We start from the raw sequence: 27,500 nt of genomic DNA on the forward strand, positions 1-27,500 counted from the left end.
CACACACATTCATTCACACACACATTCACACACACACATTCAGCACACACACACATTCGCACACACACACACACATTGGTGCACGCGCACACACACACATTGGCACACACACATTCGCACACATACGCACACATTCACACACACATTCGCACACACACGCACACATTCACACACACATTCAGCACACACACACATTCAGCACACACACACATTCAGCACACACACATTCAGCACACACACACACACACATTCACACACACGCACACATTCACACACACATTCAGCACACACACACACACTCATTCACACGCACACACACACACACACACATTCACACACACATTGGCGCACACACACACATTCAGCACACACACACTTTCGCACACACCGTTTGCACCAAGTCATGGTTTAATCTCCTGAACACATGATGCTGAACTCAGCTTATTTCTAAATGCGCTCGAGTGTTGGTGCTTTTGGTCGATTTGTCAGACATTTCCTCAAAGCAGCGTCCAGTAAGACCTACAGCAGGAGAAAAACACTTCTACTGAAACAAGATGCTTAACTGTGCGTTACAGTTCATACGGTCAAAACTATGGATAAACAATAAAATGTCTTTCCCAGAGTTCCTACCATGTTTGTGCACCGTTACACTGTTTACTATCTATCTATCTATCTATCTGTCTATCTATCTATCTGTTTGTCTGTCTGTCTGTCTATCTATCTGTCTGTCTATCTGTCTGTCTGTCTATCTATCTGTCTATCTATCTGTCTATCTATCTATCTATCTGTCTATCTATCTATCTCTACATTATGAATGTAATAAGCACCGATCTTCTTCCTCGTTGTCTCAGGAGCGCTAGCCGGTGTGATCGACATCGCGGCCGACTGGATGAACGATCTGAAGGAAGGCGTGTGTCTCAGTGCCATGTGGTTCAATCACGAGCAGTGCTGCTGGGACTCCAACGAGACCACCTTCGCCGAGAGAGACAAGTGTCCTCAGTGGAAGACGTGGGCCGAGCTCATCCTGGGTCAGGCCGAGGTCAGGGTCCATGCACACTACTGCTTAAACCTTAGAGGTCCGAGCAGCTCTCTCACGTGAGCGACTGAGACTTTTACTCACCAAGGATGCTTTAAACGACTCGAAAGTGACAGCAAAGCATTTATAATGCTAGAAAACATTGATAAGGCGGCAATCAGATGTTTCTTGAGCAGCAAATCGGCATTTTAGAGTCATTTCTGAAGATCATTTGACACTGAACACTAATGATGCTGAAAACAATCAGCTTTGATCACAGGAATAAATTACATTTTACAATATATTCATATAGAAAGCAGCTATTTTAATAGTAATCATATTTCACAATATTAAGTGTGTATGTGTTTTATTTATATATATATATATATATATATATATATATATATATATATATATATATATATAATACATACATATATATATATATATATATATATATATAATAAATACATATATATATATATATATATATATATATATATATAATAAATACATATGTAAATATATATATATATATATATATAATAAATACATATGTAAATATATATATATATATATATATATATATATATATAAATTTTTTAATTTACATATGTATTTATTTATTTATAAATATTTAATATATATATATATATATATATATATAGATATATATAGATATATATATATATATATATATATATATAGATATATATAGATATTTTAATATATAAATGCATTTAGACCATGTAATTTAAGTATTGCTATAAAGATGTAAAGGGACTTTTAACCAGTGTAACAAGAAATGTTTCTGAACCAAATCACTACCCTGCCTTTGAAACCGGTTTCACCTCATATTTGTTTTATTTGATGACCAGTTTTTCTAGCAGGTCATTACTGACGTGTTACGTGTAAAAACCTAGGCTAGCATTTTCACGTTCTTCCAAAGCAAACGCACTGCTTGACGAATCCTCAATTAAACAAATGGTTAATTTGTCCAAGCTCGTGTTGGAGTGACAACACTGAAAATTCAACTTTTCATCACAGGAATAAATTGCACTTTAAAATACGTTCACGAGAAAGCGGCTGTTTGAGATTGTAATAATATTAGAGATTTTTCTGTGTTTTTAATTAAATAAATGCCCCCTTGGTGAGCAGAAGAGACTTGATGGATGCTGACGTCTGTGTGTTTCGTGCTCTAGGGCCCGGGCTCCTATATAATGAACTACTTCATGTTCACGTTCTGGGCGCTGTCCTTCGCCTTCCTGGCCGTGTCTCTGGTGAAGGTGTTTGCGCCGTACGCCTGCGGCTCCGGGATACCCGAGGTAATCCTCAACATCACCCAGACCGGTTTTACCTCCCATTTCAACCGGTTCTGCGGGTTGGTTTACGCTACGTGGCCAAATCCTCAATCGAAAGCTGATTAAATGGTGTTTGAGTGTTAAAACATGCCACAGTGTTACGTGCCGCAGATTACTGCTTGTTCTTAAGAGCTCAGGTGACCGACGAGAAGGAGCTCTGGCTCTGATTTTCACTGTTCCCATGGTTACCAAAAGCGTTATGTAAGTTTTACAAGAGCTCGTTTTTTTTGAGCGGTTTTGTTCTGTGAAACAAAGAGAGAAGCCACTTTCCGTGAACAGTGTACGACGCTCGAGAAAGAAGGGGTGTGTTACTCGTCCAAATCAGGAGCTTGCTTCTTTCTTTTCTTTTTTTTTTTGTATTTATTTAGTGATTTGAAATCATATCAAATTACGATAATTTGTATTATATTTATCATGTAAATATTTGCAGGGTATCAGTGGTTCACAGTTGATTGAAAAACAAGAAGTGGGAAATTTTTTGCCTAATTTAAGCTCAGCCGAAGTGTTGAGTTGTGTTTAGTGAAACGTGAATTTTTCAGCTTTTTAGACAACAAAATATTTGTAAAAAAAATGTTTTGGGTAATTAACTAAGGCAAAAAAAAGACTCCAAATAAAATAAATTGAACTAATTAATATATATATATATATATATATATATATATATATATATATATATATATATATATATATATATATATATATATAAAATACAATTTACATAAAAGCACAAAATATATTAACTATTTAGTAAAACTGCAATATTTGTTTCGATGAAAAAAATATATATATACTGGAGAAAATGTCAAAATGCTATTTCTCTATTTGTTTAATTGTGTAATTTAATTGTTGAAAATTACATTAGTTAGCCACGATTAATTGCATCCAAAATAAGTTTTTGTTTGTGTAATATACACTGTATGCGTGCACTCTGTGTATTTATGTATATGTAAATACACACACATGCATGTATATATTTAAGGACAAATATATTGTTTTATTTATTCATTTAAATTATGTGCATATAAATATATACATATTTGTTTATGTGTACATATACGCACACGCATTATGTTCACAAAAACGTTAATTTTGGGTGCGATTGATGTTTGTCCAGCACTATGATTAATGTAACCTGTATAAGAGTTATCAGAAAGCCTCTAACGCAGGGAAATCAAAGGGCACCAGCATTTTCAGCGGAAAGTGGTAGATGATGTTTAATGCTGACTGTAATAATGTAGTGTGTGTTTTAATAATATCTGCAGATCAAAACCATCCTGAGCGGTTTCATCATCCGGGGGTATCTGGGTAAATGGACTCTGATGATAAAGACGATCACTCTGGTCCTGGCCGTGGCGTCGGGGCTCAGTTTGGGGAAGGAAGGGCCGCTGGTTCACGTGGCCTGCTGCTGCGGGAACATCTTCTCCTACCTCTTCCCCAAATACAGCAAAAACGAGGCCAAGAAACGAGAGGTCAGACGCCTGCTTGCTTCTTCCTCTTAAACGGGAGTGTCCTACGGTTTCAGTGACTCTTGTTTGTGTCTGGACGCAGGTTTTGTCGGCGGCGTCGGCCGCCGGGGTGTCTGTGGCTTTCGGGGCTCCTATCGGAGGAGTTCTGTTCAGTCTGGAGGAGGTCGGTCTGCAGTTAAAAATCTGGAATATTATTAGAATTTAATATAGCTGTTTTCCGCATGGATGTACTGTAAAGTGCAATTTATATCTGTGATCAAAGCTGCATTTTCAGCATCATTACTCCAATTTAATAACTATAAAGCGTGTTTGTCTGTAGCTTCTCCAGCTAACTCCAGAGCTGTTTGTGTGTGTCTCAGGTGAGTTATTACTTCCCTCTGAAGACTCTGTGGCGCTCGTTCTTCGCGGCTCTGGTGGCGGCGTTCGTGCTGCGCTCCATCAACCCGTTCGGGAACAGTCGCCTGGTGCTGTTCTACGTGGAGTACCACACGCCCTGGTACCTGTTCGAGCTCTTCCCCTTCATCCTCTTGGGGGTGTTCGGGGGCCTGTGGGGGGCCTTCTTCATCCGGGCCAACATCGCCTGGTGCCGTCGGCGCAAGTCCACACGCTTCGGTAAAAACACGCCTGCAGTCTTTGGGTTTAGCTTCTATTTTGAGCGAGGAGGTTTTTCCTGTCATTTAAATTCGTTGCAATTGTTAATCGTGTTTTACTTATAAGATTTTATATAATTATAATTTTAGTATGACTTTAGTCACTTTGTATTTTAAAGCTTTAGTACGTTAATGCTTTTAGCATAATTATATGAAACCTTTTTAATTTGTATATTTTGTTGCTTTCATGAACAAATTTATTAAGTTAAATATTGTATTTAAAATTTTGTTATTATTTGTGTAATTAGTATTATTTCTGTAAATCAAAACTTTAGTTGCTTTTTTTTCTTTAATATACTTTTATTTTGTTTACTTTTTTTGTACATGGACTTTTTAATTTTTGTTAATTATTTTTTTAAATGTATTTTAAATGTATTTATTAGCTTTGGTTTTTAAATTATATATAATATTAATATATAATAATATAAATTATATATAATTTTAGTAAAATTATTATTATTATTATTATTATTTTAGTAAAATTATTATTTTTAGTAAGATATATATGTTTGTGTGTGTGTGTGTGTGTGTATATGTATATATATATTTTTATATGTATTATTTTTTATTATTATTTATTATTATTTTTTTAATATATATATTATTTATATTATATAATATTTTTTTTTTTTTTTATTTTTTTTTTTTTTTGTAATTTTAGTACTATTAAATTGATTTATTTAAGATTTATTTAATTAGTAGATTTAATTTATTTATCAATATCAATAGTTTCTCTGTGTGTTTTAGTTAACAGTGGTAACCCTGGCTAGCGTTTTTTTTTTTGTGGCTATTTTTCAGGTAAGTACCCGGTGTTGGAGGTGATCACGGTCGCCGCCATCACGGCCATCGTGGCGTTCCCGAACCCGTACACGCGGCAGAACACCAGCGAGCTGATTAAGGAGCTGTTCACGGACTGCGGGCCGCTCGAGTCGTCTCAGCTCTGTCAGTACCGCAGCCAGATGAACGGCAGCCAGGCGTATCCTGAGGGATCGGACGCCGCCGCCACCCCCGGAGTCTACTCGGCCATGTGGCAGCTCAGCCTGGCGCTCGTCTTCAAGATCATCATGACCATCTTCACCTTCGGCCTCAAGGTCAGAATCACCTGAACTCTGATGCCTCTGTTGTGCATTGCATACATTCTTCAGAATATTTTTATTTTCTTCCTGTGAAGAAGGTGCATGCATAACAGAGGTACCTTTGGGACTTGTCTTGTGCAAGCGCACGACTGCTTGTTGGGTTTTTAAACAGTAAAAACCAAAAAAAAACATGTACGAATTAATACATTTTTGCTATTTTCTAGGCAGTGGTCGATTTATTTACATTTAATGACCCTAAATTAATAAAATAGATTTTAAGTGTATGTGCACATGCACAGATTAAACATTTAATTTATTTAAAATTGACTTCCAATAAAAAAAAATAAATTAATTATCATAAAGTCACACAAATTATCTATAAGGCCCAAAATTGATGAACCTAATTGTAGTTGCTACCATTAATACCAAAATGAAGTTTTATTTTTTTATGCATTCATGTTATTTATTTGTTTTATTTAATGACCCTAAATTAAAAAATAGATTTTAAGTGTATGTGCACATGCACAGATTAAACATTTAATTTATTTAAAATTGACATCCAATAAAAAAAATAAATTAATTATCATAAAGTCACACAAATTATCTATAAGGCCCAAAATTGATGAACCTAATTGTGGTTGCTACCATTAATACCAAAATGAAGTAGCTTTATTTTTTTTATGCATTCATGTTATTTATTTGTTTTATTTTAAATTATGGCCGTATTTCTGACAGATTTTAGTCATATTTTTGGTCTAAAAAGTGTCCCTTTTAATATATTAATGTTTTTAACAGATTAATTTCTATTTAAATGTTGCCGTATTTTTTACGTCTATTACAATATGTATTTATTTTCTGTATTTGTTTTGATAATAGATAATATCATGGTCAAATTAAAAAAATAAATACATTTCAGAAGCTCCATATCTGGAGTGATGGTTATGGCAGTGGTGGTAGTATTTCTCCGGTGTTGTTGATGGTTTGCCGTGCTTGCTGCGGTCAGGTGCCGTCGGGTCTGTTCATCCCCAGCATGGCCATCGGGGCGATCGCGGGGCGTATCGTGGGCATCGCCGTGGAGCAGCTGGCGTATTACCATCACGACTGGTTCCTGTTCAGAGAGTGGTGCGAGGTCGGCGCCGACTGCATCACGCCGGGACTCTACGCCATGGTGGGAGCCGCCGCCTGTCTGGGTGCGTGATTACTTTTTAACGTGCGCATATTTTCGGATGAAAATCACGTAACGCGTCGCCAGCACCCCGCGGCCTGATAGCGAGCAGCTCGCCGAGACGCCATTGAAATATCTTCCATTAATGTCGGTTGTTTTAACTATGCCGTTTCGTTTGGTTAATTATTGTTAAACGCGTTCGATTATCGCCGTTTGCAAAAAACAGTTGAGCCTTAGCGTTTCTTTTAATCCACTCGGCCGTTTTCGGATCCGCCGGAGCGCTTTCAGCTGTAGCTTAGCATAGATCTTCACATTCGATTGGACCGTTAGCGTTTCGCTTAAAAACTTGCCAAATATTTTTGATGTAGTTTCAGCCCACCCAATATCGCCACTTTTTTAGCGTACGAGTCTACAGAAGTCTTAAATGGGGAAAAATTATCGAAACGCTTTGGTCACGGCGAGAGATGCTAACGGTCCCATCAGATTCAATGATCTATGCTAAGCTAATATCAACATTCTTTTATTCAAGTATTTTAATTATCACTTTTTTGTCGCGATTTCTGAACGAGCTTGTGATTTAGCCGTTAAAAAACGTGTACATTTTTGAAAACGTGTAACTAAAAAATACGTAAGACTTCGGCTTTCAGAGCAGCTAACCGTGCTCGGCGGTGTCTGCAGGCGGCGTCACTCGCATGACCGTGTCTCTGGTGGTCATCGTGTTCGAGCTGACCGGCGGCCTGGAGTACATCGTTCCTCTCATGGCGGCCGTGATGACCAGCAAATGGGTCGGCGACGCTTTCGGGAGGGAGGGCATCTACGAAGCCCACATCCGCCTGAACGGGTACCCCTTCCTGGACGCCAAAGAGGAGTTCACCCACACCACGCTGGCGAGGGAAGTGATGCGCCCGCGCCGCAGCGACCCGCCGCTGGCCGTGCTGACGCAGGACGACATGACGCTCGCCGAGCTCCAGACCGTCATCTCCGAAACCAGCTACAACGGCTTCCCCGTCATCGTCTCCAAAGAGTCGCAGAGGCTGGTGGGGTTCGCTCTGCGCCGGGACATAACCATCGCTATAGGTGAGAGGCCTTCCCTCTTCTGGTACGCTCAAGTGCGTCAAGGCCCACTGTTCTGTCGTGTTTAACTGAAAAATGCATGTCAAGTCTCTTCTGCTCACAGAGGCTACCGTTATTCTCTTCAAGGTAGTCATATTTTTTACACGTTAGTGTTCGGAATAAATGTTTTCTGTGTGTTAAAAAAAGTGCTTTAATTTTGTCTGAAGTTACTTTTGTATTTGAATAGTTTTTATTCAGGATTTTTTGAGGAACAAAAGTGCATTTATTTTAACATTTAAAAATATATTTAGTCGCTTTTGTTCTGTTTAATGCATCCTTACTGTTTTTTTTTTTTAATTTAATTTAATACCAATACCACAATTTTTTTTTGAAAATATACAAAATGATTCTGCCCATTTTTTTAATTTAATGTCCATAAGTAGTAAAGAAAAAAAATCTCTGTCTTTATATTTTTAATATTTTACAGATTTATTTAATTTATACATTTTAGGGCGGTTAATAATAATAATAATAATAATAATAATAATAATAATAATAATAATAATAATAATAATAATAATAATAATAATAATAATAAATAAATAATAATAATAAAAAAAAATTCTAACTTTGGAATGGGAGTCTTTTATGTAATTTAAAATGTATGAAAAAAAAAATCTATTAAAATAATTGAAAATAATCTTTGTTTGCAAAATGTTTTCCCCTCTCATTTTTTTGGATGTTTTCAGGAAATCCACCCGTTAGATTTCATTGTCTTGCTGTAGAGACACCCACACGAGAGTTTCTCTGTTCACATACAGACCGCTGAAAGTCGTTTTGTTTGTGGTCTCTTCAGAAAACGCCCGGCGTAAGCAGGAGGGGATAGTGCTGAACTCGCGGGTGTATTTTACCCAGCATGCCCCCACCCTCCCGGCTGACAGCCCCAGGCCACTGAAGCTGCGCAGCATCCTGGACATGAGCCCCTTCACCGTCACTGACCACACGCCCATGGAGATCGTGGTGGACATTTTCAGAAAGCTCGGCCTGCGCCAGTGCCTCGTGACGCACAACGGGTAAGTGTCCGCCCATTCTGTGTTTGAACTAACAAGCGCCTCGTCAACACACGTACACACACACACACACACACACACACACACACACACACACACACGTCTGCTGATGAGCTTCAGTCGAGGCGTCATGCATCTGAGGATTCACATGCCTCTCAGCTGCTAGTCCCCTGCTAAACCACTGACCAAACACACACACACACACCCTTCATGATACTGAACACTCACAGTGAGTTTGCTCACCATGCGGAAAACTTGTGCTTCTACATTTATGTTCACTAAAGGCATCCATCTTTAAATGGATTCACAATCTCACACTGTCTTGTGACTTCTAAGCGTAAACAGAATAAAGAGAGTCTTCAGTTAAAGTTGTGGATGAATTACTTTTAAGTCTCTTAGGTTCACCAAGATTGGAGAAATAAATGGCTTTTGAAAAATCAGTTTTGTATCACAGGAATATTTAATAAATTATATATATATTTTTTATATATATATATATATATATATATATATATATATATATATATATATATATATATATATATATATATATATATATATATTGTTTTTTTTATATTTATTTTCTATATATATATATATATATATATATATATATATATAATATATATTTATATATATATTTATTTTATATATATATATATTTTTTTTTACTGTATTTTTGATATTTTTGCCTTGGTGAGCAAAAGAGACTTATCTCAAAACCAAAAAAAAATTCTCGGGACAGTATTGTTTTACATGAATCGGTTCAAACTGCTCTTTATATGTGAAGTACTTCAAACCTATCATCATGCAATTTCTGACAATCATTTAAAAAGACCAAACCTTTTATTATAATTATTTATTTATTTTTACAAACAAAAAAAAAAAAATATATATATATATATATATATATATATATATATATATATATATATATATATATATATATATATATATATATATATATATATATATATATATGCATTTAATCTTTTTTGGGTTGTTTTTTTTAACCCAAATCATCTCATCAATTTAAAGTTAGTTTGCTTTTTTACTACACGAGTATAAAAAAAACCCCTTTATTATTACAATTTGTTTTAGTTTAGCTTTAAACAGGCCGTTTTTAAGCCCCCTGCCTCGTGTAGCACATTCATAAAACTTGAATAAAAACTGTCATGGCTTTAATACATACCAAAAAAGTCTTCAAGCAAGTTCTTTACAATCCTTACAGTACGAAAGGGCAAACGAAGGTAGGATGTGAGAGATCTGCTGTGTACATGATCAACTACAGAACTCGACTTGATTTAATACAAACCTTCAGTCCAGCCAATGTCTTTTTTTTACTGAAACGGAGAGTGGCGTTAAAGTCAATTAACATTTCATAATCAAATTTAAGATGTGTAAAATTCACAATATATAAACACTTGTCTGCTTGACTGCATTTTGTCTCATTTTTTTATTATTATAGTAACAATTGCTTTATCATTAAAGTAAAATTCAGATTAGCGCGCCGTATAGATGTCTTGTTCATTACTGCGAACGTTGATTTTATAAATGCATGCTGTTGTACTAACTGTGAACAGTTCATCCATGCAAACGCTGCCGTTCAAAGGTCTGTGGTTTCAGTTTTTTGTATTTTTATAAATCTCATTTGCTCACCTAGGTTGCATTTATTTGACCAAAAATACATAAAAACACCTTTAAACGCCTTCTATTTAAATATATGCTTGAAAATGTAATTTATGCCTGATTTAAATCTAGTCTTTGACTCCTTAATCCTGATTTAATTATATTATATTATTATATAGAATCATTTTTGTTTCTCACACACACACACACACACACACACACTCACGGTGGTGGTTGATATTTACAGTTTGATTCTGTTCAGTTCGTTTGTTTAATTGCAACTCAACACACCTGATTATTTTGATGATCTCAGTGAATTTCTGTTCATATTGCTTCTGTTGTCTTGTTACTCTTATGTTGTTTTGATTTCTATTTGTTTGTACTTGAGTTGTGGGTGTAATTTTTGTTGCTAAGTGATGGTCGTCACGGTGTGTGTTGCAGGATTGTATTGGGCATCATCACAAAGAAGAATATTTTAGAACATCTGGAAGAGCTCAAGCAGCACGTGGAGCCCTTGGTGATTAGCCCCTCCCATGCCCCTCCCACTCTGCCTGTTAGACTCCGCCTCTTAGGAGGGACGCATGAAACTTGAGTGAAAAAGAAAAGAGAGAGAAAAAAAAAAAAAAAACGAATTCTGGATGATGGTTGCCCTAAAATACTAAAGTCGCAATTTCAGCTAGTGAGAGATGCATAAAAGTTTTAGCATTTAAGCGAATTGGAAAAATCTATTCCCATTTCTGTATACTGATGTCTGCAAGAGCTTTTATAGCACCTAGCTCTCAAACCGATCTTGTTTTGAAATTAATAAGTGGGGTCCAAAATAACGTGCGCTGATTTGTGGCCAGTAATGTGTATAGAAGGAGCGTTTCTCCCAAGAATGAACATTGGCCGGAAATCTATTCAGCCTTAGGCCGTCTAAGGTGTTTGTTTTATCAACAGATTTTGAAAAAAAAACATACAGCGTTATAGCACTTGCCCTGCACTGAATGGGTGCCGTCAGAAAGAGAGTTTTAAAAACCGTCCCAATAAATCCAAGCCACTCCAGTCCATCGGTTAACGTCTTGTGAAGTGAAAAGACCCATGTCTGTATGTTTTTAGCGTCACACCCTTGCTTCCTCCAGTGAAAAAGTCCACCCCCTTTTTGCCCTCTCACATCAAAATCAACCCACATTTTTGACCTGTATTTATTTCTAAATGGAGCTCGTCCTTTTCATAGTTCTCTCCCAATCCAGACAACTTTTTTCATTGGAGGAAGTGTTACTAAAGCGAATGAATAACCGTAAGCGGCTAAAACCCGTTATAAATTCACTGCTTATTGCTTTTAGAAAATGGTTATTCCTTAACACATAGTACGGTTATTGCTATTTATGAGAACATTATTTTTCTGCTAAACAACGAAACGGTTGCGGTTCCGGCAACACAAATCTAAACAAAGGTGTATGAGTAGCTTGAACTTGGCTCAGAATCAGTCTGTTTTATAATATAGACGCTATATTTTAGCTGGAAGTAGTGGTTTAAATGAACCAATCCAGCATTGAGGCGTTTCGAATTTTCTTAACACCCAGCTTTTCGCTTCACGAGATGTCCGTGACCTCGTTTTTGGCCTCTCGTTCTGACGGCACCCATTCACTCACTACAGAGCGTCCTTTCTGATGACGAAACGATCTCATCTACGTCTCGGATATTGTCATGCTAATTTTCAGTTTCGGGTGAACCTCTCCTTCACGACCGTTCGCGCCGGTGCCGCGTTTCGTAAACGGCACTGACGTTAGCAAAGCTAGCGTAAGGCTACTTCGAAGGCGTTTTTTTGGACCCTGCTCCCAGCGCTTGAATTCTCCGCAGACATCGGTTCGCTTTCACTCAGATTGTTGCTCCTGTCCTCGGCCGTCCCTGCAGGATAGTCTAGTCTCGTCACGCTAGCCGTGGTGTCTTCGAAACGCACCTTTTATGTAGCCCCTCCCTTTCAGTTCTGCATTGTGCACGTGTACTCACAAAGCACATCTAATACACATGCCGTGATGTCCTTCATCTGAATTTGATTTCTTTCTTTGTTTTCCTTTTTGTTTATTGCTAAATTCCTCTCGGGTGGGCGCCTGGTCTGCGTCCGCTGGGCTACAGATCGACGACATCTGACCCCTCGCGCAGCTCCGCCCGTAAACGATTGGCGAGTAACTGTCATGTGCAGCGGACCGTTTTCTCATTCACCAACATATCTCTTCATCTCTGTAGTCATAGTAGCTGTTCCTAGGATGCTGTGTTGTTGCACGCCGATCTGGTGTGACTCTAGAATCCTAGCACTCGTAGTGTGTAGTCAGCAGCTCCTCAAGTCCCACACCTTGTCTGACGTTCGACCTCTTCACTTTTCTTCCTGTCGCAAAAACATCTCGCAGGCATTTCACGAACATTTCACGAAGGTTTGACAATCATTTCACGAGCGTTTCACGCCTCTGATTTGGATGGACTCTCGCAATCCCAGCTCTCGTCAAAATTGTCACTCCTTTTATCTGTGATGCAAACTGTCATCAAGCTTAAATCCCCTTTGAAGCGAAAGCAAAATCAAGAGCGTACGCAAAGTTAACTTGCACTTTGATTCAAAATTTGATCGAGGGAAATGAGTGTTTGGGGTAAAGCGTTACGCAATCGCTCCGTAACGCGTTGCTAGTTGCAGTAGTTACAATGTAACAAAGTAACAATGCGGCGTATCAATAAAATGTTTACAAATGTTATACTTTATGAATATTGTAACGCTCCTGCAATACGGTAATGGCGCAACATTCGTCACAAGTTGCGTGAAAGGACATTTTTAGATGGTTTCCGTTTAGAAAAACTGTTACTATTACTAACAGTATAATAGTAATAATTACAAATAGTGTCACGCATTCACATTAATTTAGAAGAAATGCCACTATTTATACACATTATCGCATTAGCTTGTGCGTATAGTGTGAATTTAAACTAGTGCTTTAATACACTTTCTCCTACTTGTGCATGTTAACTAGTTAAGTGACAATGTAGCTTAACTACATAACTTTCCATAATGTAGCACCGATGCTACGTTAATAATATCCCTACATCGCACATATTTTGTTGAACACCCAGCTATAATCAAGGAAAAAGTAGCATTTAGTTTAAAATGCTTATTGAAACAATGTTACAGCTATAACGTTACAACACGTTACGTGATAACTAGGGCTAGGCTATACATCAGTCGATTATATTCATGTGCATCTCGTCAGTAAAACCGGTTCTTTGATTAAAGCTACCCCAATAAATCACCCACGAAACCGAACGCGATATAGCGTAGCTTGTCGGTGATCTACGGCTCTGTGTATTAACCGCTGCTCCGTTTGAAAACCGCTGATGGAGATTTACCGCTAATCAAAAAACCGGCTTTACTGATGAAATGACCGAGACGTATATCGCCCAGCCCTAATAATAACACGGTTATAAAAGTCATATGCTGTTAGCTAGGCAAGTTATCGCATTGCTTATTAAATTAATTTAATAGACCAAGTAATTAAGTGCAATGAGGGTTACATCACTCCCAAAAACAAAGAAGTAACGCGCTAGTAATCTTTCAGAGTAACGCTCCCCAACACTGTAAACAAACAAAACACACGACTTCTATACGTCCTTTAAATATGCTCTTGAATTTGTGCTGGAAAAATAACTTCACTTTCTCGTTCTCCAAGGCCAGAGTGTGTGGATGAGATGGAGGCGTTCACTCACTCTGTTTCACCTCTGTTTCGAAAAACACTTGCTTCTCACTGTATAGGTGCTGCCGGCTCATAGAAATAACGTAGCGTTTCCTGCCCTGAGTAACACAGAATAATCTTCCACACTCTCTGCCCTTCTTCAAACCAGAGACTTTCAGCTCTCTGTCGCCAAGACCGAAGTTCGGAGTCGTCCAAAAAATTGGAGCAAAGATTCGATCCAGAGTACAAAGGCTCGTACAAAAATGCATTTCGTTGGGACGTCCTTGCAAACCTTGGCGACAGAAGATGTCAGTGCTCTGCAAACGTGTCGAAAATGCACTAGTAAATGTCTCTACCTCTTTCTGTCTCTCTTTTTCTAGGCGCCTCCTTGGTATTATTACAAAAAAAGATATCCTCCGTCATATGGCCCAGATGGCAAACCAAGACCCCGAGTCCATAATGTTCAACTAGCGTCCTCCTCTTCCCGCTACGAGGAAGATGAGAGCGAAGAGGAGGTCCGTTTACTGGACAACTCATCCCTCTGACCACACGCCCCTACGGTACCCTGAACCAAGTACAAAACAAAAACACTACACCGGACGGGACCCCACCCCGGTCGCGTCCTCCGGATACTTGCACAAGACCCCGAAACGAGTCTTTCGAGGCAGAGCCTGGCTGCTTGAAAAACTACGAGAGTTTTAATAGAAGCTCGAGTCCAAGTGGAGGAACTTTCTCCAAACGCTAACACGCTAAACTAACTCTCACACGCGCATGCAAAAAAAAAACACCCAAGACCCCTCACGGGACCCCGCTTGTTTGACCTCTTAGCCTCCTGCCTGAGAAAATGCCTCGTACAGAGGCGAAAGGTCGAGATGAACCGCTGGAAACGAAGCGAGGAGGGACCTTCAGGCGCCGACCCCCACTGCCCCGCCACATCCTGAAGTGGACTCTAACGTTGTTTACTTGTAGTAGTGTGCGAGAAAGACGGTGAACGAGATGGCGTTTGAGCGCGCCCCAAAGCCGAAGAAACGCTAAAAAGTGCGCCGTACGCAATGGATGTTGACTTTCGAAGATCGAGCATCCCGCATCGCAAAAACATCAAGCGTCGGAGCTCGGGATTTCCGCGCTACCTGGTGAAGGACGTTGGGAGGAGAGTCGTCTCGATCGATCGTCTTGGATCTCGACGCTACGACGGCCAGTTTGAACCGATCGCAGGTAACGAGCCAAACGAGTCCGTCCGGCAGGTCTCGGAGTGCCCACACTTTACGATGTTTCGTGCTTTTCGTTACTGGGAATGAAAAACCGAGTCGCTTTTCTTTCACAGCTGCTATCTCGGCTATTATATTTAAATGTACTAAGCAACTCCTAATAGTTTGAAAATCAAAAAAAACGTGACATGTCCAACTTTTTTTTTAACTTTCGCAAACAAGCATTAATGTTCGAACCGGTGGATGTTGGTTTAAATTCGCCATTCGCTCTTGTATGCTCGCATTTCGTCCCGCGTGATGTAACCGTTCACCCTCCGCTCGAATGCCACGAAATCGTACCGCAAACGTCTCCGATCGTTTATCCGCGTCCGACGGCTGCCTGAAAACGAGCTCGAAAGGATAACTCATATTTCGTTCCAATAAAGTGTATTTCGTGTCATGAAAACGAAGCCCGTTTTGAGACCACCGTTATTGCATTTTGAATTTCGCGTGATGCGTATTTTACCCCCCCGATTATATTATTTCGAGAAATTTTCAGTGAACAAATATGCCAAAAAAAAAACGTCAAAATGCATATAACAATCTTGGTCCAAAAACCGAGCTTCATTATGCCAAATGTTTTTTCCCTTTTAATATCATTAGGCCCAGACATGTTTTTTGTGACACGTGTAAACTAAACTATTGGTTGCGATTCAGTAGTGGCACTGAAAAAGCGATGATAAAATGTGACTGTTAGAGACGGCAAGAATGGAAACTCTAGTTCATTTGTGGATTGCCCCTTCTCTCTCTCTCTTTATTTTTTTTCTCGTCTGGGAAGTATATAGCACAGTTTTGCGTAAATTTGACACGTGGTAACCATCGCTGTATCCCATTCCGTATGTTAAACTGCCCTTGCTAACCTACCAGCCGCGCTGCATCGGTTTTTTTCTTAAATTTCGTTTCGAACTACATACTCGCATGGTCATTTCTTTTCCAAAAAACGAGACCGAAATGTTGTCTTTTAACTGATTGGTGAAATTCTGTCCTTTCGCTTTGTTTCCATGTGACTGGCATTAGCCCCTCCCCTCCCCCGCTGATTGATTGACAGTAAATGAGCCGTGTGGGCGGGGCTTCTGTGTTCTCATTAGCGGTTGATGTTCCTCTGTTAATCAGTGAAGAAAACGATGTTGTTATATATTGATCTCATTATTATTATTATTTTTTTTTTTTATTTATACTAGTGCTAGAGTTGTACAATATGGAGAATTTTATGTATGATTGATGGTTTGATTGTACATTAAAAAAAAATATGTAAAGATTAAATTGTTTTAAATGAAGTGAAGATCCTGTGTTTCCACCGTCTTCCTCTCTGTTCAGAAGCAGCGGGCAAAAAAAAAAAAAAAAAAATCACTTTAATTAAAAAGTGATACGTTTTTGGTCAATTTATAATTGCGTGTGTTTTATAAAAAAAATTAAAAATAAAAGATCCTTCCTCCAGCTGAATTTATGAGATTAAAAATAGTTTCAAAAAAAAAATTTCGAAATTGTATTAAATATACAAAGATGCATTATTAAAATAGAAAAGAAAATTGAATACTGGACCAAAACCCTCTATTGTGATGCATTTAGAGTTAAATATCTTAGCCCAGGGGGTTTTAGATTTTATTCTTGTCAGATCATAAATCAGAAAGTACTGTTTTTTTTTACTATTATTATTATTTAAATGCAAATGCTACCCATCTGTGAAAACCTGGTGAAAAACCCAGCCTTCAGACTTGATCATACTTTATAATAATTTAGTAATTTTTTTAGTGCTTAAAAATTGAGCAACCTTTGTATATAAAGCCAAATAGCATGAAATGATTTGCCTGTAATGTATTAAAAATAAAGCGCATCAACAATAATAAAACACTGCACTACATAATTTCCTTGTTTGGGGCAACTATATGGTCTCCAACCTGTGCAGGTCTTCTCATGGGAAGGTCTGCATGAGTGACGTCAGCTGAAAGACACCTTTCCAGCGATCTTCTCTTTAAGTGTGTGATTCGTGAACGCGTGCAGCAGAGAGAGGTTCAGCCGCACTGGGAGCAAGCGTACGGTCTCTCTGTGGTTGCTCAGGTCATTAGCGTCAGCTGAGGACACACTGACTAGATTCTCTCTCTCTCTCTCACACACACACACACACACACACACACAAATAAATTTGTATACTGTGAGCTACCCGAAGGCTGAGCAGGAGGAAGCCTTGTGCGATGAAAGATTACAAAACGCAAATGGTTTTCTCTTCTATGCAAGATCAGCTCTTTTTTTAACTCACCTTTAGAAAATCTAATTAACATGGATGTCTGCTTCTTAAACGACTCGACGACTACTTTTTAAGCCTTCGAATGGATCGCGTTTTTAAGCATTATGCGGTTTATGCTTCTTTGCGTACATTTGGCGTCTGTTTTCAAGGAAATGCAAATGGCTCATTTTCATACCCCAACATTATTTTTGAGCTGCGATGTAATTCACAATTATTCGTTTCGAAAGTGCCTTTAGTAATCCTTTTTTTTTTTCTGTCTGCTTGTGAAGTTTCGAGTCTGGTCGCTCAAAGGGACCGTTCCCGGAGGAAGCCTCTCACGTTTAAAGGCTTTTCAGACGAGCTTTCAGCCTCTTTTCATCCGTGACTGTTTTGTTCTCTGAACAGGTGGAGCTGCGGATGCTCTGGAAGAGGAACTGTGCAACAGTACTGTCTTTATCATCTTTAAATAAAACCTTAAACGCCCTTATTTTAACAGCTTGTCGCTGCTTAAGCCTCTACTACGTTCAGATACGATCTATAATATACAAAGAAAGCATGCTAGCATTTCCTCAGTCATGGCCAAAAATAAAGGACATGGAAGTAAAGGCTATGTGTTTTTCTCTGATAGGCACTGGCCGTGGTGAGACCTGTTTATTATTATTGTAGTTGATATTGGATAGGATACATGACGCCAAGCGACTAAACAAGACGTCCAGGACCTCCGGCAGAAGTGTAGGCCCTCAACATCTAAAATACATATTTCATGGCACACGTGGGGTCATTTTCCTGCCTGTGTTCACCAAACCCATCGAGCTGCTGAAAACGTTTTTTTGGGTTTCATGAACCAAAGCCCATCACAAGCAGCTTTTAAATAAATATATAATCACACAAACACTCAACATCATCAGGGTGAGACTCCAACTGAAATGTGCAAAAAAAAACAACAATCATTTAACAGCATTACATGCAACATATAACCCTAATAAACATAACTGCTAAGAAAATAAGAAACATAGATGTCAAAAAAAACATTAAATTCAAGCAAACTTTGAAGTGCGGTGCAGGGAATCCTGGGAATGTTAGTTTACGGTTTTCTCTGTAAAGTTTACGGTTTTGTTTTTTTTACAGTGGAATAAGATTAAATTAAACTAAATGCCTGTTTGAAGCCAGTGATGGATTCAAAAAGGTCCTTGATCATTTAAACTCTCACGTGTTTAAGGTCTCCAGGTCTAGTAGAAGCCTACAAACCTCTTGATTCTATATACGTGAAAACATCTCACGATCTTGACTCGAGATGTACTGACTTTCTCCGGCTAACAGCAAAACCATGTTAAGGTGTGGTTGCTTTATTGGATTTTCTCTTTGCAGTAAACCCACGTTTAATGTTGATAACGGTGCATTTCATTAAAACATGATGTAATGGAGCGCATGAATGAAAAATCAATCTTACCTGATAGTAATATTATAATAGCCAGTCTTAACTTATATACACACACACACAAACTCATTTACATATGCAAATCAGTAAACGCCCACACACACACACACTCAATGGAGTCCAATAATGCATTCAGCTCAGCTCTTTTAATATCCAAAAAGCAACATTAGTGTTTTTTTAAAGCATTTCGACGCTTGAATATCCAGCACCTTTTCAGCATGGCTGCCGTGGACTGAAAACCTCAAAACCCGTTCAGTCGACGTGCTTTAAACAGGATAAAACGATCCCCAAGAGATCAACAAGTGCCTACAAATGATACGAGGGCTTCTCGAGACATCTGAGCGAATGAATGAAGACGAACGCGGGAATCATGGGTACACAGCAGCTTTATTTCACTACTTAGAAAACAGCGTTTAAGAGCACCATGGCCATCGCTTCCTCCGACAATCCTGACCAGGAACATTCGGGATTACTAGCGCTTAACCCGCTAACTACATCCGCAGTGCTAGGTTAGCCCCAAATAAAGCTAGATTTACATCGAAGAACTCCAACTTTGCACTGAAACTAAAAGGGGAGCCTTTTTTTTTTAAGAAGCAAAACTATGCGTGTCCAGCGTTTCCGGGACATCGGAAGAGATTAAACATGATCACCGGGGCTCCGTTATAAAGAACGCTCTCCTGGATCCTCAAAAAAAGACAAATACACTCGAAAGAACAAAACCTACCTGCGCAGCTGCAGTCAAAAGTAATACTATAGTACTACTAGTAAAGTAATAATACTATCATTACAGTAACAGTATAAAGACTCCAGTGGAAACTCAATAAAATTGCCGAAAACTGAAATTTCTACAATGCAAGTGTCGATGGCGTTTTTACCCGACACAGATGATAAATAACACGTAGCGGACAAGATCACGCAAAACAAAACAACTAAAAAAGGTTTCGTCTCTCCGAGTCCAGCGCTGAAAACAGATCGACATGCGTTCTTCATGCATTAGAAGAGATCTCAGGAGATCACTGAGCACATCACTAAAGGTTGGATCTGTATCGAATGGGGAAAAACAAAGAAACGCACTTTCGGCCAAACGCATTAATCAGTCGAGCGTTCCCCTTCATTGGTGGACTACATCCGACGGGACTGTTCTGGAGACCGCTGAACGTGAGAATAAGAGGACTCGCGGGCAGACCTGGATTTTCGAAATAAAGAGAGAACTTCGTCCAAAATACATTCAGCGTGATTATTCATCGTCAGGGGAAATAAACGGGTCGGTCTCACAAACAAACGACCGGGCTGTATTTTACCCCAAAATTTAAATATAGACATTTTGCATGAAGAAAATTAAGATGATTAATAATTGATGTAATCTAAGGCACATTTTGCCTCCAAAATTACATTATTTTAATGCAAACAAATAAAATACTAATGTAAATATACAGTAATGCAAATATTATTACTTTTGTATATAATTGTTTCTGCTTTTAAAGATGTGTACCAATTAATTGGAGTTTTATATATATATATATATATATATATATATATATTTATTTATTTATTTATTTTATTTTTTATCTTTATGCAAAAAATACAATTTCTTTTTTTTAAGGTGAAACATTACCCAGAAATCGGAGGTTTGCGAGATCAACTAAATCACAAATGCAGCCATTCTTCATCTTCCCGAAGACGACTAACAGAAAGCAACTTCTGAGAAAAAGAAAATCTTGACCTATTTCGTTCCCCAAGAAAATGCATAGCGAGGTCCTTATCCTTCCCTCAGGACGTCACACATGGCTTTCGTAGATGACTTGGGTTTTCTGTGTAGCACCACCCCCTTGCACCGATTCCTCCTTGTTTTCGCTCTCCTCAGACTCCGCCTCCAGAGGCAGCTGAGCCAATGGGGGCGGAGAGGAGGCCGTTTTGGAGAGAGGAGGAGCTTCTATGTTGCAGCATCCCGCAGCGGCTAGCGGCGGATGAACCGAGACCTGAATGGCTATGTGTTGAGGCTGCTCGTGAAGCGACGCGTCGTCCGAGTCCGCGGCGGGAGAATCGCTGCGCTCCCTCTCCCTCGCCCGCTCCCTTTCGCGCAAGATGGTGAAAACGTCGTCGGACGTGCCGGCGGCGTCCCCGGCGTGACTCTCGGGGGCCTGTCGGACAAAAGTGTGTCTCATTTCCTCCACGCCGACCACCTCGAGGATCTCCTCCATGAAGGTGCGGCAGTTCATGATGAGCGGCGGGAGCGGTATGCTACGCGCCAACTCCTCGATGTAGCGCGCGAACTCCATGGTCTTGAACTGCGTGACCTTCGCCAGCTCCAGCGTTTTCGCCGAGGTGATGATAGGAATTCTCTTGGCGATCTCAAAGGCCTTCTGGAGCTTTTCGGCGCCTTCTGTGCGGAAGAACTCGTTGATGGCCTTCTCGGTTTTCTTCAGATGGCTGCTCATCATGCACAGGCGCGTGATGTTCAGAATCATGATGATGGTGAAGGTCACCAGACACACCACCATGTAGTACACACCCATATCTCCGTTGGTGAAGACGACGCGCAGCGTCACTGTGCAGTTGGCCTTGCCGTGAGCGTTGGAGGCCACGCAGGTGTATTTGCCGCGGTCCGCGAACGTGATGCTGGTGATGTTTAGGACGCCGTTATCCAGAGTCCACCATTTACCATCTGCAGAAGAAGACGAGAAATAATCACTGAGATTGAGTGGAAACCTAAAACCTTTACAGTAAAACTGATACGCGAAACGTTCGTCGTAGTCTGCTACGTTTTCCAGAGTTAGCACATAGAGGCCGATCGCGTTTCGAACTTTTAGCATAGCTTAGCATAGACCATTGAATCCGATTAGACCGTTAGCGTCGCGTTCGAAAATTCCGATATTCGAAAGTATTCAAGAGTTTCTATACCTTTCGTGTTTTAAAAATGGACTCTTCTGTAGTTATACAGTGTAGTAAGACCGATGTGAAACGAAACGTTGCCGTTTTCCAGGCCGGAGCGATTAGGAAGTGTACTTCTAACACGACGCCTGCTGCGGCAACGGTACGGCATGAGATTTTGTAGATCTTATGTCAAAAAAAACTGTCATCTTGCTTGAATATATATATATATATATATATATATATATATATATATATATATATATATCCAAGCATAAAACAGCATTAAAAACATGTTAAGTGTTGACTTTGCAGGTTTCACGTCGAGTCATTTTGACTGCTTTCGGCTGATCGGTTTTGCTCATGGATAACTAGTTTTTCTTAATCTATAAACGGAAGATATACTTATTAAATGTATATTATCAAGATTGGAGATCTAGATCTGTTGCCGGTCACCTGACAAATGATGGAATCCAGCAAAAACTGCTGAAATTAGCAAGCCGCCATCTTGTAAACCGTTTCGTCGAGATGCCTAAACAAACGAAATGCGAGAAAGACATCTCGTTCGCGCTGAATGAAGAGATAAAGGAGGTGGAACTGATAAAAGGCAAAAATCTAGGCGTGCAAATCAGGTTCTGCGTAAACAATTTACGACCTTTCCACCAAATACAGAGCGAAGACGTGACTAGACACGCTTCCAGAGCGACTGATGCAGGCAAACACCATTTTTGTAAACCCAGTTCCTTGAAGATGAAAGTACTAAACGTAGGCTAGTTCTGTCAGCAATGCAGCCATGCTTAATCGACTTTGTGTAACCCGCAGACATGCCTTGTTTGTGCAGAAACTCTTAAATATTCCACCTTGTCTGAAGAACGCACAGACTAAAGGGAATTTATAGCCTCCATATCAAGAAGTCAATAACTGGCACCAGTTCACCAAAGCATTACAACCTGAGGTCTTCTAATCGGACATTTATGAAACAATTCAGCAATGTATTATGCAAGTAAAGTCATTTCGTCTTTAGCTTTTTAGTCATTTCTCGTCTTTTTATTTTCTTAATGTGAAACCCTGTTCTTATTGTGAACCACATAAAATTAGCTTTCCTTTATCTGATGTAATCTAAGCCAAATTAAAGAGGGCTGGTAGACTTTCAGGAAGTAGTAAGACCTCCAAAACACTATTTCTTTCCTGTGAAATATGAAACGGGTAGAACATTTCTAAATGCATTTACTTGATGTTGATGTCAAAGCCAACAACTATCATCACAAAAATGATTTTGTTTAACAGAACGGTCCTTCAAATTCGTTTTAGCATAACATCACTTCCTCAGCAATGGATGCTCTGCAGTGAATGGGTGCCGTCATAATCCAAACGGCTGATAAAAACATCACGATAATCCGCAACCCCTCCAGTCCAGCAGTTAATGACTTGAGATGAGAAAAGAAACAAATCATTACGTTGTAATAACTACAATAAAGTCTATAATCCTAAACAAAAAATGATCAAAATTCAACAGTTTAGAACCGTTTTCACTAGTAAAGCGTGATTGATCCGTATAGATGATTCAGACTAGATAAGAGGATATAGCAATTTTATAGATTATAGACATGCGATGTCTTTTATCAGCTGTTTGGACTCCCCTTCTGACGGCACCCATTCACTCCTTCACTCCACATCGAAGCCTGCGGTGTCCTTCTCTTCATAAGAGCGTCACTCAGTAACGCAGCCCGCCCAAATCAGTCCCCGGATTCAACCGAACAGAATGTTTCCATGTCATTTCAGTAAAAGCGTTGTTTGCCTTTTTCATTAACTAAGCTTGCACGACTCCATAAATCCTCCAAAAGTCACTCGTCGTCAGGAACGCGGAGTCTGTAACACTCCAGCTGGGAATTACTGAGTCACGTTTTACATCACCGGATTTAAAGATCAACTCATTGCATAACGAGATCTCTCATCATAATCTCAAAAAGAGTGGATGAAACAAACTAAAATAATAATAATATATATATATATATATATATATATATATATATATATATATATATATATATATATATATATATATATATATATATATATATATATATATATATATATATATATATATATATATATATATATATATATATATGCTGTGGTCATTCCCAAAATAAATAAAACATTTAAAAATAAAAATAAAATCCTAAAAATTAGCACAAACCCTACAACATCTTGTTTGCATCAGAATATTATTATTATTATTATATATATAATATATTATTATACTGACTTCTAAAGGATCGTGTGAAACTGATCGTGAGATGATGCTGAAAATCCAGCTTTGATCACATTTTTTAAATAAATCCAAATTTCATCCAAAAAGACAGTAAATTGTAATATTTTACATTATAACTGTATTTTATATCCAATTATTGCAACGTTATTGAGCCGAAGGGACAAAAAAAAATTAATAAATAAATCACACAGACTCGTACGTAAACCTCTGAAACGGTTATAATAATTAAATTATTTATCTTTATACTTGGAGCAACGACTGAACACTACCTGCCATACACGATTACAACAGAAGCAAACTCGATTAGATCACGCGATGTGCGTATAGAGCGGGAACAGTAGATCAGATTTATATTTAATGTAAATAGATTACACCAACAAAATCAAATCAACGTATAAAGCGACCAAGAGCAGGTCCAGTGATATACCAGAGAGCATTGGTGCCCGAAGGGGATATTTTTTTACAGTAAACGTACCACTTTGCTTGGTGTCTAGCAGGTGTCCGTGCGAGTTGAACCACTGGATGCTTGGAAAGGGGTCGCCGGTGACATTACAGTCGATTAAAGCACAGTTCCCCTCGCGGGCGATGATCTGGCTTACTTTGGTGAGCACCAGGGGAACCGAGCCGCCTCCGTCTGCCTCCGTCCCGTTTCCATCCACCGCCGAGACGTTCAAAGCCTCTGCGGCGCAGAAACTAATGGCGGACACCAAATAAACGATCACGTATCCGTTTGCCTTGCTCATTTTGTCTGGCTTTCTGTAACAACCCTCGGGATGAGACGTCATTCTCCGCCGGTCCTCATGTTACTGGTTATCTGCAGGCCACCGAGCGCAGAGAACACAGACCCCCGGTGCACACGCTCCTTCCTGCGCAAGCACTGAAAACACACACAAAAAGAGGAAACATTAATAAAAACACACTTTATTTGTCTAAATGAGGAGGGCTTTTATCTCAAGTTTGGCACAAAGAAGCTGTGACTCCTCCTCCTCGTGTGATCCTATTAAACAAGAACAACAAGACCTGCAAAAATAAGAAATGACTCATATTTGTAAGGCGGAAATAATAACATAATGCCCCAAAAATCAGAGAGAGCCACTTAAGAGTGTTCATTTTTTTTGACACCAGATATTCGACGTTTACTGTACCTACCGTACTGTAAATGTTTGACGTTTACTGCAACGCTTTAAATTTAAACATCCATATTACATCCGTGAAGGAAATTAAAACGAGGACATTAATGCGACTTACATTAAAACAAACGGTAGCCCGCACGTATTAGCATAACGTCTTTCTAAAAGCTCCCGCGCGCTACAAATCGATAGATTTAGTCAGGTTTAAATGTACAAACCACCCAAGACCGTGTTTATGGCGTTTCATAGCGACATCCACACGGTTTGATGCCTATATCACATCTGACACGTTAAAAATGTACCGCAAACAGCGCGAGCTAACAACGGCTAACTGTTAGTCATATGACGGGTCACCATCCGCTACGGAAGACGCATAAAATACAGCTTTTAACGCATTCGGCGGCTTCAACCCTTACCATTCAGCATTTAGAAACGAAAGGTAACACCTAAAGCGAGCGTTTATTCTACGCGGATGTTAAAAACCTGTCGCATAGCCGCTAGCGTGATAGCACGAAACACGGCTTTTCGCTAAACGCTGAGGGGGGAAAAAAACGAAACAAATGGGCGATATTCGCGCGATTAACGGTAACACTTACACCATTATGATCCCCCCGCCGTTGTTATCGCTCGTCGTGAAACGTTAGCCGTCGCTCATTTGAGGATCCGGGTCGCGTTTCCTGGGATCGGTTTTAAATGCGACTTGACCCAAAAAAAAAAACCTCCGGAGAAATTCAGAGCCCAAAATAACGCGCTGTGAATGAAACACGACAGACAGGATCGAGTAAAGCGCCGGGTTCGGTCTTTAAACCCCTCCTATCACCTCTGCCTATCTGCTTTCTATTCCTCCCCCATCTTTTTTTCCCATTTTCTCTCAACTGACCCAGTTTTTTTCCAGTAATTGGTGGTGAATCGGAGCCAGTTGGGTTTATTTCCTCAGTTACCTGGTTCTGCAGGTACAGTGGAATATATCCTCATGAAAAACGAGGCATAGCAACCGCAGCATAACACTATAATGTGACTCTTGAGAACAAAGCAAGTGGCAAGGGTACATTTTTCATCCGAAAGCTGAATAAATGTGTTTGATGTATCTTTGACGCGTGGACGGGACAATATTTGAAAACCGGGAATCAGAAAGTGTCTGAACATTGAGAAGATCACCTTTAAAGTTCTCAAAATTGAGTTCTCGGCGACGCGTGTTATTAAGTTTTGATATGTTCACAGTAGGAAACGTACAAAAATATCTCAATGGAACGTGATATCTAATATACTAATGATTTGGGCGTAAAAATAACACATTTTGACCCATGCAATGTATTTTTGCCTATTCCTACAAGTATATCTGTGCTACTTGTGACTGGTTTTGTGCTTCAGGGTCACACACACACACATACACACAGCATGGTATATTGTACTACCTTGGAGAATGTAAATACAATGGCAATCATTCATGATTACCAAAATATTTAAAATTATCAATATATTTGCATTCCCTTTAGACACATTAACCTCAGTTTGAAGCATGCCATCGTTTTTGCGTTAAGAAATCAACCCTGTTTAGGCCAGCTGTGGATCTGGCAGTGTGTATCTTTCCACCTCTGTCACACTTGATCGCACACCCAGTCTTCAGAAACCCAGTTTAAGGATTAACCGCCCTTGCTGGTCAGCATTAAACCGCAGCCCTTTGACCGTTTGTTATAACCGGCGTGTTAGACTAATAAAACCCCGGGCAACTCACGTACACGCCATTAATCTCGCTTTTAAAGCCCTTTGCGAGTGCGTAACTCAAAGTTTATGCAGAACCGCAGCGAGATTTATCGCAGCCGTCCAAGTGCGCCCTTCATAAACACTTTCCCTGAGTAGTGTACACAAAGGATCTGTTGTCCCTGAAACAACGCGCACAGTGTGAAAGCCAGTGCTCCACTGAATGCGTTCAAAGGTTAAGGACTTGCATTCTGCATTGTTAAAAACCAACAAGTTCTCTGTTGAAGAACTGTGCAATGATTTTATGCAATTATAAACGGATGGTTCATACGAAAAAGCAGTGCATCGCTGTATGCTTTCTTCTTCTTCTGTGGAACACAAAAGAAGATACTGGCAACCAAACGGTTGGGCTCCCATTGACTTAAATAGTATTT

At 39.3% G+C, this 27,500-nt stretch overlaps 3 protein-coding genes across 12 annotated transcripts in view; 1 reads left to right on the forward strand and 2 right to left on the reverse strand.

The window, feature by feature from the left end:
- clcn3 (chloride channel 3) overlaps positions 1-16,711 on the forward strand; it is a 35,487-nt gene extending 18,776 nt beyond the window's left edge. For 3 of the 8 annotated variants that reach the window (XM_043244276.1, XM_043244281.1, XM_043244277.1), the window contains 11 exons: positions 852-1,039; positions 2,218-2,340; positions 3,639-3,845; positions 3,925-4,005; positions 4,202-4,454; positions 5,291-5,583; positions 6,572-6,758; positions 7,412-7,810; positions 8,643-8,859; positions 10,927-11,002; positions 14,561-16,711. In XM_043244276.1, the coding sequence (XP_043100211.1) occupies positions 852-1,039; positions 2,218-2,340; positions 3,639-3,845; positions 3,925-4,005; positions 4,202-4,454; positions 5,291-5,583; positions 6,572-6,758; positions 7,412-7,810; positions 8,643-8,859; positions 10,927-11,002; positions 14,561-14,725 (2,189 nt within the window). In that variant the 3' untranslated portion in view covers positions 14,726-16,711. Of the gene's footprint in view, positions 1-851; positions 1,040-2,217; positions 2,341-3,638; positions 3,846-3,924; positions 4,006-4,201; positions 4,455-5,290; positions 5,584-6,571; positions 6,759-7,411; positions 7,811-8,642; positions 8,860-10,926; positions 11,003-12,603; positions 12,650-14,560 lie in introns of all 8 variants that reach the window. The other 5 variants (XM_043244279.1, XM_043244282.1, XM_043244280.1 and 2 more) reach the window with 4 other exon arrangements.
- A 2,746-nt stretch (positions 16,712-19,457) lies between these two features.
- The window catches only part of mfap3l (microfibril associated protein 3 like), an 8,945-nt gene continuing 902 nt past the window's right edge, over positions 19,458-27,500 (reverse strand). Inside the window, exons 1-3 of one of the 3 annotated variants that reach the window (XM_043244286.1) lie at positions 25,962-26,216; positions 24,711-25,112; positions 19,458-21,754 (exon numbers count right to left, since the gene is read on the reverse strand). In XM_043244286.1, the coding sequence (XP_043100221.1) occupies positions 20,868-21,754; positions 24,711-25,020 (1,197 nt within the window). In that variant the 5' untranslated portion in view covers positions 25,021-25,112; positions 25,962-26,216 and the 3' untranslated portion in view covers positions 19,458-20,867. Of the gene's footprint in view, positions 21,755-24,710; positions 25,113-25,384; positions 25,671-25,961; positions 26,217-27,500 lie in introns of those variants that run through there. The other 2 variants (XM_043244288.1, XM_043244287.1) reach the window with 2 other exon arrangements.
- The window catches only part of aadat (aminoadipate aminotransferase), a 13,422-nt gene continuing 13,404 nt past the window's right edge, over positions 27,483-27,500 (reverse strand). The window contains 1 exon segment of the mRNA XM_043244284.1: positions 27,483-27,500. This exon segment is cut by the window's right edge and continues 902 nt beyond it. The gene's annotated coding sequence lies outside the window, so the exon portion shown is untranslated.

Source organism: Puntigrus tetrazona, chromosome 7, assembly GCF_018831695.1.
Source record: "Puntigrus tetrazona isolate hp1 chromosome 7, ASM1883169v1, whole genome shotgun sequence".
NCBI classification, from domain to species: Eukaryota; Metazoa; Chordata; class Actinopteri; order Cypriniformes; family Cyprinidae; genus Puntigrus; species Puntigrus tetrazona.